Consider the following 10745-nt stretch of genomic DNA (forward strand, 5'->3'; position numbering starts at 1 on the left):
GAGTGTGCTATAGGCCTAACGACTCTGATGAGTATAATAATATATTGTACAGGGAAATAGAGTGGGCCAGTAAATCAGAGAGTCTTATAATGGGGGATTTTAATTTCCCAGATATTGACTGGAATTTGTGGGTTGGTCACTCGCACACTAGCAAGGCTTTTGTGGATTTATTGGATGATTGTTTTCTACATCAGCATGTTCGTGAGGCAACAAGAGGGAGCAATACTCTTGATCTGATTATCAGTAGTGATTCTTCATGCATTAAGAACCTGCAGATAAATGAACCACTAGGTGGCAGTGATCACAGTGTGTTGAAGTGGGATTTACTCAAGGAGGTAACTACCATCAGAGGTAAAGGGAAGGGTTTTTGTTTTCGTAAAGGCGACTATGATGGTCTGAGACAGTATTTAAATTCTATACAGTGGGACCAACTGATGATGTTACCAACAGCAAACTCAAAATGGGAAGCATTCAAGGAACTAATCTTGGTGGCTACCAGGCTTTACATACCAACTAAGAAATATTGTTCAAGGTTTAGGCCTAAATGGTTGTCAGATGGACTAATGAGACATGTGGCAGAGAAGAAAAATGCATGGGATACGTACAAATCAATGGGTGACATGGAAGCCTATGATAGATATAAGTTGGTCTGTAACCAAGTCACAAAGGAGATTAGGCAGGCAAAGGCAGACTACGAAAAATCCTTGGCAAAGGATGCAAAGAAAAACAGAAAGGAGTTCTTTACATACTTGAACTCGAGAAGGAAAGGGATGAATCAGATTGGTCCACTGTATATTGATGGTTCAACAGTTGAGGATCCTGCTCAGGTGGCTAACAATCTAAACGAGTATTTTGCATCTACATTCACGCATGAGGAGTTATTCAGGAAGGAGAATGATGTAGGTAAAGTAAACATTGGCAGTGAGCTGGATGATTTTGTAATAACTGAGAGGAAAGTGGAGGAGAGATTGTTGAGGATAAACATAAAAAAGGCACCTGGGGTGGATGGGATCTATCCAGTTATATTAAAGGAGGCAGCAAAGGAAGTATGCAAACCCTTAGCCATAATTATGAGAGCTTCTTTGGACTCAGGGGAGGTACCCATAGACTGGAGATGTGCAAATGTAACCCCAATTCACAAAGGAGGATCAAAGGCTGACACAAGTAATTATAGACCTGTTAGTTTAACTTCTGTTCCAGGTAAATTAATGGAGGCACTGGTTAAAGAAGCACTGCAGGATCATCTAGACAAGAATTCAGTTATAGCTCAGACGCAGCATGGTTTTGTTAAGGGCAGGTCTTGCCTGACCAATTTGATTGGATACTATGATGTAGTCACAAAAGAACTGGATGCAGGGAATAACTTTGATATTATATATTTGGATCTTAGAAAGGCTTTTGATACTGTTGCACATGGAAGACTGCTGCACAAATTGGAGCAGTGTGGCATTGGAGGCAAATTGCTGCTATGGATAAGGGGATGGTTGAGTGGCAGAAGACAGAGAGTGGTAATCAATGGACACTGCTCAACGTGGACTAATGTTATTAGTGGAGTTCCTCAAGGTTCAGTGTTGGGTCCATTGTTGTTTTCGGTGTTTATGAATGATATTGATGATGGGATATCAAGTTTAATGTCTAAGTTTGCAGATGATACAGAGGTTGGCAGGGTTGTTAAGGACACTACTGACGCTATGCTGCTGCAACAGGATCTGGAAAGGTTGAACAGATGGGCTGAGAGGTGGCAAATGAAGTTTAACATTGACAAATGTAAAGTACTACATATGGGTAACAGTAACCCCAGAGCAATGTATCAACTCTGCGGTACTACACTGACAGTGGTGGAGAATGAAAAGGACCTGGGGGTAATTGTGCAGGCAGATATGAAGTTCTCTGAGCAGTGCAGACGAGCTGCAAGAGTAGCTCATGGTGTCTTGTCAATGATATACAGGAATTTTTCTAGCAGGGATAAGGAGGTGATTATTCCCTTGTATAAGGCAATGGTTAGGCCACATCTTGAGTACTGTATACAGGTCTGGAAGCCTCATTTCAAGAAGGATGTAGAGCTGCTGGAACGAGTACAGAGAAGGGCAACAAGATTAGTAAATGGAACAAAGGGTTGCTCTTACGAAGAAAGGCTTAAGTTTTGCAAATTACAGAGTCTGGAGACTAGGCACCGGCGAGGTGATCTGATAGAGGTGTATAAGGCTTTGAATGGTTTGAGCATGCTCAATGCCAATGGGATTCTTCATCTTTCTCAGAATAATCACCTCAGAGGGCATAAATTCAAATTGAGGAAGGAACGGATGTCGGATAGATGTGCGGAAATTTGCCTTTGGCCAGCGGGTGGTTGGTTGGTGGAACCGACTTCCATCACTTGTTGTTGAAGTTGATAGCCTAAACAAATTTAAAGCTCAACTGGACAGGTATTTCGAACGAACGGAGGGGTGAAATGGGAGAGGGTTTTTTTTTTTTTTTTTTTTTTTTGGCTGATGCTGAATAAGCTTGCTTTCTTGCATCATATGCCTCTACTAATGCTAATGCTAATGATCCTGCTCAAGTAGCTAACAAACTAAATCAATATTTTGCATCTACATTCACACATGAGGAGTTATTCGGGAAGGGGAATGCCATAGATGAAGTAAACACTGGCAGTGAGCTAGATGATCTTGTAATAATTGAGAGTAAAGTGGAGGAGAAATTGTTGAGGATAAATACAAGAAAGGCACCTGGGGTGGATGGGATCTATCCAGTTATATTAAAGGAGGCAGCAAAGGAAGTAAGCAATCCATTAGCCATAATTATGAGAGCTTCCTTGGACTCAGGGGAGGTACCCACAGACTGGAGATGTGCAAATGTAACCCCAATTCACAAAGGAGGATCAAAGGCTGACACAAGTAATTATATACCTGTGAGTTTAACTTGTGTTCCAGGAAAATTAATGGAAGCACTGGTTAAAGAAGCACTGCAGGATCATCTTGACAAGAATTCAGTTTTAGCTCAGACAAAGCATGATTTTGTTAAGGGAAGGTCTTGCCTGACCAATTTGATTGGATACTATGACGTAGTCGCAAAAGAATTGGATGCAGGGAATAACTTTGATATTATATATTTGGATCTTAGAAAGGCTTCTGATACTGTGGACATGTGGACATGTGTTTTTGTAATGGGCGGCACCTAGAACATCAGTTCATCTCCGCCTCGTATCTCTGTGAAGAACAGTACCACTGTAGAAGGGCCAGAAATAAGTAGTGTATGTTTGTGTGTATTATGTGTGTGTTCTGTTGTGTCTGACCGCTTGGCTACCCAGAATCATCAGTCACCTGGACATATGATTCTGGGTACTCGTCCACACCACGGGAAGGTTGGCCAGTCTCAATGGAACTCGCATTGTCTCAATTCGAGACTCTGACCACCTGATGTTGGCAAAAGATGGGCCAGATTCCTCTGGGGGCCCACTCCAGAGGAGAGAAAAAAAAAAAAAAAAAAAAAGGATTTCCCATGGTGTTAAAAAAAAAATAAATAAATAAAATAAATAAATAAATAATAATAATAATAAATAAAAAGTAAATAAATAGAAAATAAATAAAAAAATAATAAATAAATAAATAAATAAATAAATAAATAAAATTAAAAAATAAAATTAAATTAAATTTAAAAAAAAAAAAAAATTGGGAATGTTGCTCCCTATTGAGTAGCTTCACCAGACAAAGGAGTAGAATTATTCGTAGACGTATAACCAATTCTTCTTCTTGTGAAAACATCGGATGCAAACTGCTGAAGAGCAACGTAAGAATTCTTGTCTCCCACCAGCAAAGTTTCATGCCCATGAGAGAGTGTAGAAACTGACGAACGAAGAACATCTCTAAAGTCATTATACAGCGGACATTCAAATAAAATGTGGCTCCAATTTTCATTTTCCCCGCATTGACAAGCTTCCGTCCTAGAAAGACCAAAACGACATAGTTTTTCGTTAAGAGATCCATGTCCCGTTAAGAGGAAGGATGTATATAAGTCCAAAAAGAACCAGACAGGTTTCTGCTTTACACAAAAGGTCACCTCAGGGAAAAAAGTCCTAGTAACAGATCCGACAGATGACGTATTCCAGCGTGTCTGCCATAGATTTATCATTTCATTCCACAAACGATTACGTTCTTGCTTAATATCTGAATTAATATTCAGAACCAAACCCATAAATTCAGTTGATAGTTGGTTTTTTAACCTATAACAAAGACCTCTGTAAGCTACGTGAAGGTCCAATGGCAATACACCTGCAAGAACCTGCAGTGCAGAAGTTGAAACAGTATGACAAGCTCTTAACATACATAATAATATTGTGCGTTGCATGGTAGCCAACTTCAATCGAAATTTAACAGTTCTAAGCCTGTGAAACCATACACCTGCCGCATAAGTAGCCATAGGAAGGAATACGGCATTATACTAAATTCTCATGGTACGTCTAGAAAGTCCCCAGTCTGAACGAGAAATTTTTACAATCGCACCAGTGAATCTTCTGATCTTTGTTGTTACATTATTTAAATGAGAGACAAAATTAAGCTTTGAGTCGATTGTAATCCCAAGTAATTTAGTTTCAGAGACAAGTGGAATTCTGTTATTATTAATCTTCACTAAAGGGGGTCGTTGAGGGTTTAAATGTGATCCAAAGATCATCATTTTAGTCTTAGACAAACTTATTGTCAATTTATTATCCACTGTCCATTGAAATAAATTTTGTAAGACATCATCGGCATTACTTTCAATAGCAGATCTAGATGAACCATGAATTAAGATAGTGAGATCGTCGGCATAAGCGATGATTTTAGTGCTACCGAAAAAATGGGAAATCCAATCCTGTAATACCATATTCCATATAAGAGGCCCTAAGATAGATCCCTGGGGACATCCTCGTGAGACTTCTCTAGACACCTGAAATTTAGATTTCACTAAAATGTGACGATTACTGAAATAGCTTGCGAACAGGTGGTACAGTTGCTGAGAGCATCCAGCTGATCGTAACCGTTCGAGAGCACTCTGCCACCATAGAGAATCAAATGCGCCCTCGAAATCAACAAAGGTAGCTAACGTGTACTTTGATGTTGAATTCTCAATGCTGCGAGCAAATTCAACAAGTGCATCTTCACAAGACTTCCCTACACAGAACCCGTATTGATTAGAGGACACGATATTTTTCGACTGAAGAAGATCAGTAACACGCAGAGTCATTAGACGCTCTAGCAACTTCCCAAGATTTGGCAAAAGTGCAATAGGCCTATAAGATCTAGGATTTAATGCTGGTTTATCTGGTTTTTTAATCAGTTTTAAAAGCGCAATTTTCCACATATCAGGAAAGAGACCTTCTTGGAGACATTTATTAAAAAGTAAAAGCAGTACTTGTGGACACAATTTGAAAAATCGCAAAATAAATGTATTTTCAACCAGATTTATCCCTGGACATTTCTTAATATTAATCTTTTTAGCAACAGAGGTTAACTCATCAATGGTAAATTCTTCTGTCTGAATATTGGTGGTATAAAGCGAATTTGCAACTCGAATATTTGAATGTACAACAGAATCAGTAGTTAGATCATCCACCGGGAATAGTCTGTCAAGAATAACAATAACGGTATTCATCCAATCAGTAGTCTCCAGGAAATCTTCTTTCACAGTGCCGTATACATCTAAAGAGTGAATCTTATTACGAGCTATCTTATAAATAAGACCCCAAGGATTATCATTACCAGCACTGTGAACAAACTCCTTCCATGTTTCCCTTTTACGTGTGGCTATAGCCTTTACATAACGTTGTTTGAGTGAAATGTATTGAGAGTAAAAATAAGCTACTTCATCAGAATGCCAATCCCTACGTCGACGCTGATATTTTCGACGGGCTTGATGTACCTTTTTCCTTAAAGAAGACAATTCTGAGGTCCACCAGGAACAGATCTTTAATCTAATCTTTTTCTTGCTGGCCGATTTGTATGAGGCCTTAAGTAATGACTGGCGTAATAAGGAAGCAATTCCAGCAGACGTAAAAGAGTGAAGAGACGAAAAGTCTTGTTCAGGGAAATCTGCAGAAATGGATGAGTCAAATAATTCCCAATTTATATGATTTATAGAAAATCTGACTAAAGCTGGCTGTAGTAAAAATTGATCTCCAGGTTTAGAAAAATCAGTAACAACAAAAAATAGAACCCGATGATCACTTGTTGTCCAATCAGTAATCACCACCCAATCATGAACAATTGCTTTAAAATTAAAATTAGTTAATGTCACATCAATATTTGGTTCTCCAACAGAGCTGGAAAAGGTTGTTACTTCTTGAGGTAGGTTTATTACATTTAAGCTGTTATTAATAATAAATTCCTCCAACATATGACCACGACGATCATTTCCATTACTGAACCAGAGTGGAGATTTAGCATTTACGTCAGAAGTTATTAAGACATTCTGTGGACCCAAGGCTTCTGATACTGTTGCACATGAAAGACTGCTGCACAAATTGGAGCAGTGTGGCATTGGAGGCAAATTGTTGCTATGGATAAAGGGATGATTGAGTGGCAGAAGACAGAGAGTGGTAATTAATGGACACTGCTCATCGTGGACTAATGTTATTAGTTGTTTCGGTTTTCGTTTTTTTTTTTTTTTTTTTTTTTTTTTGGAGCATTAGCAACTAAGGCCATATTGCTCTGGGATATGCGGTGGTCATTCCCTGACCTTTCCACATCCTCCGTATTTGGTGATGACTGGCTCGAACCCCGGTTTAATCAAGAAGCGTGTGCTATGCACTGCTGCTCCTTCCCATCTGGCTACGGAGGCGCCAATGTTATTAGTGGAGTCCCTCAGAGTTCAGTGTTGGGTCCATTGTTGTTTTCTGTATTTATAAATATTGATGATGGTATATCAAGCTTAATGTCCAAGTTTGCAGACGATACAAAGGTTGGCATGGTTGTCAACGACGCTACTGACGTTATGCTGCTGCAACAGGATCTGGAAAGGTTGAGCAGATAGGCTGAGAGGTGGCAAATGAAGTTTAACATTGACAAATGTAAAGTACTACATATGGGAAACAGCAAACCCAGATCAACGTATCAACTCTGTGGTACTACACTGACAGTGGTAGAGAATGAAAAGAACCTGGGGTAATTGTGCAGGCAGATATGAAGTTCTCTGAGCAGTGCAGACGGGCTGCAAGAGTAGCCCATGGTGCCTTATCAATGATATACAGGAATTTTTCTAGCAGGGATAGGGAGGTGATTATTCCCTTCTATAAGGCAATGGTCAGGCTGCACCTTGAGTACTGTATACAGGTCTGGAGGCCTCATTTCAAGAAGGATGTAGAGCTGCTGGAACGAGTACAGAGAAGGGCAACAAGGTTAGTGAATGGAATGAAGGTTTGCTCTTACGAAGAAAGGCTTAAGTTTTGCAAATTACAGTGTCTGGAGACTAGGCACCGGCGAGGTGATCTGATAGAGGTGTACAAAGCCTTGAATGGTTTGAGCATGCTCAATGCTGATGGGATACTGCCTCTTGCTCAGAATAATCACCTCAGAGGGCATAAATTCAAATTGAGGAAAGACAGGTGTAGAATAGATGTGCGAAAATTTGCCTTTAGCCAGCGGGTTTGCACCAGCGGGTTGGTGGAACAGACTTCCATCCCTTGTTGTGGAAGTTGATAGCCTAAATAAATTTAAGGCTCAGCTGGACAGGTATTTTGAACGAACGGAGGGGTGAAGTGGAAGTGTTTTTTTTTTTTTTTTTTTTGCCTGATGCTGCATAAGCTTGCTTTCTTGCATCATATGCCTCTACTAATGCTAAGATGGTTGTTTTGCCAAAGGAGATTTGTGAAAATGCCTTTGCGAGTAAATTTAAATGTTCTGGTCATTAGTATTCATAAACAGGGTGTCCCTTTTGAACATCCCATTTTAAAAGTTGGTTAAAATTCATGTGTTGTACCTATGGCATATAGTGGGAGCTAGAAGGAGGGATATGGTCAAGTTTCATTGTTGATGTTTCGAAATGCGCTGTGACTGAGATTGTGGCATTGCTGTTGTTTGCATAAAAATGGCATCACTGCTAGGGAAAGTGCAGAAAATGGTGTGGTTTGCAGATACAAATCTGTTGTCATGGTTCAAAGGCAGTTTGGATGTGTGTTCAACAAAGGTGCACCTGACCCAAAGTCTATGTGGAGAGGTACGGGACATTTTGAACACCAGTAGCATGCAGAAGGAACATGCAGGAGGTATGTGCTGCCTTTGTTTATAGCCCATGGAAATCAATCGGGCATGCATCAAGGGAATTGAACATACCCTGTGCAACTCTGCACAGGGTCACACAATTGGCACTGTTTGTATGCCTAAAAATTGCAAATGATTGAAGAAATCAAGCCAAGTGACAAAACCACAGGGAAAATATTTGCTGTTGAGATTCTTGATTGCATTGAATAAAACCACATTTTCTTGAATCATGTTATGTTTTCAACAAGGCAACATTTCACATTTTGGGTTAACCAACACAATGTTTAAAAAGGGGGTTCTGGAAACCCACACTGTATCCAAGAGCACATTTGAGAAGCCCAAAAATGAATGCGTGATGTGGCCTTATGAAGGACATGATTATCGGACCGTTCTTCTTCTTGGAGGATACCATTACAGGAATCACCCATAGCTCAACATAATCTTTCCACAAGGTGGAGCACCACCTCATTAGAGCTTTCAGGTCTAATGAGGTGGTGCTACTCTGATCAACACTTTCCCAGATTGTTGGATTGGGCATGGTGGACCAATACCATGTCCCTTGTTCACCTAACATAACTCCCTTAGATTTCTTCTTATGGGGGTATGTGAAAGACATGGTTTATTCCTTTCTTCTTATGGGGCTATGTGAAAGACGTGGTTTATTCCACCAAGCCATCAAGGTGTCTGACATCGCCGCCTTATGTACATGCATCAGGCAAGCAGTTGCCACCATTAGTGCAGATATGTTAAAGTGAACCTGGTCTGAAATCTAGTATCATTTGGACATTCTTCGTTGCACCAAAGGAGCACAGGTAGAGTCTGCCTTTGCTGTGCCAAAAGAGCACTTGTAGTGACTGCTGACTTTTCTGTTATTAAACTGTTTGAGCTTCCTTTCTCAATAAAAGTTAATAGTTTTTAATGTTTTCTTTTGCGAGACATTTAAAATCAGGGATATTGAAATAGGACACCTGGTTTTTTCTACTTTCCCCATCGATCTTTAGTCTTAAAAAAAAAAAAAAAAAAAAAACAGGAGAGAAGGATTCTATCTCCTTGTTGCTTCTTAAGAGCTTAAGATATTTTATGAAAACAACATCTTCAACAGGACTTACGTGAATAATAAAAAAAAATAATTTCAGCACTTTCCACATGTAATCACCCTTTAGTAGTTAATTTTAGCAATTAATAAACAATTAATAAAATGACTAATAAATAAATAAATAAAACAGTTAATAAAGTAAACAATTAATTTTTACTTTAACTTTATATATCTTTTCTTCATAAAATTCTATATATATTTAGTTTTCTCTTTATTTTTCCAGAATTACCACCGAGTGCTGCCCAGGAACCTTCAACTCCTACAACACCAGAAACATCGAAAGCAGATCAGTCACTCCATCCCCTCTTTTCTTCATCTAGTGGTATATCATCTTCTACATCAAATCAAGAAAACACTGTTCCTCCTCCTCCTCCTCCACATATGATGCCTTCCACATCTGATATTAATAATTCTGCTCCACCATCCCTAAATTCTACCTCTCTTCGGTCAATGTTAGGAACATCATCTAACAGTGGTCTGACTGATAACGATGGAAGTATATCAACTACTCTTGATTTTGATTTCCATTTAGATGCTGAAGATATTGAAGCAATGGATCTTGGTGCACTAGCACCAGATGAACCTATGAACAGTGTGTCCATTAAATCAGAGCCTGACATATCATCTAGTGTAAGTTGCCAGTCGTTGCCACCTTTAAACTTCAATTGTGTTTCAAATAGTACTTTAACTCAAACAAGTTCTCTTCAGAATAACAGTGATTTGAATGACTTCCATGATACTGGAATGGATATTGAATTATCTGATTGGCTGGATTCAGTCATGGTGCCAAATCTTCCTACATCATCTACTGCAGTATCCAGTTTGCATCAAACAAATTATAACATGACTAATGAGCACGATCCCTTGTTACCGAATCTTGCCAATAGTCATGATCCATTAGATATGTTTTATATTGATGACATGGACTTGAAAACACCTGAGTTAAATGTGCTTTCGTGGGATAAGGTGGATTTTGCAACTTAGTAGAGCTCGTGCCTAATTAAGTGTTTTTAGTATCACATCATTGGCTTTTCAGTATGTTTGCTTTGTGGTGCAAAAGAACAGAATTGGCTTCAAGAAAGTCACCAATATAGTTTGGACCAGAGGGTTTTTCTTTTTTTTTTTTTTTTTCCTTTCTTTTTTTTTTTTTTTTTTTTACCCTAATGCAGGATTGGGTCACTTCTTTTGACTCTATTTCTGGTTAGGATTTGTGGACCAATGGCTTTTTATTGTTGACCAGTGTACAAGGAAGTAAGACTTCCATTTCCAACTGCTGTAAAAGGAAAAACATTGAAAACTAGGCTGTTATTAATTAATACAATTGTAATTTTTGTTAGTCATTATAAAATTAACCTTTGTTTGTGTCTCACAGCTGAATGTATTTGTGTGAATTTCCTCACATACCTCTTTATGTGTGT

At 38.9% G+C, this 10745-nt stretch overlaps 1 protein-coding gene across 3 annotated transcripts in view; it reads left to right on the top strand.

Annotated features, from left to right (window-relative positions):
- LOC150076497 (uncharacterized) overlaps positions 1–10428 on the top strand; it is a 256085-nt gene extending 245657 nt beyond the window's left edge. For all 3 annotated transcript variants that reach the window (XM_090387827.1, XM_090387828.1, XM_090387829.1), the window contains one exon: positions 9551–10428. In XM_090387827.1, coding sequence (XP_090243953.1) covers positions 9551–10311 — 761 coding nt within the window. In that variant the 3' untranslated portion in view covers positions 10312–10428. The remainder of the gene's footprint in view (positions 1–9550) is intronic.
- Positions 10429–10745: the final 317 nt, after the last annotated feature.

Source organism: Mastigoproctus giganteus, chromosome 13, assembly GCF_048544385.1.
Source record: "Mastigoproctus giganteus isolate SK-2022 chromosome 13, ASM4854438v1, whole genome shotgun sequence".
NCBI lineage: Eukaryota > Metazoa > Arthropoda > Arachnida > Uropygi > Thelyphonidae > Mastigoproctus > Mastigoproctus giganteus.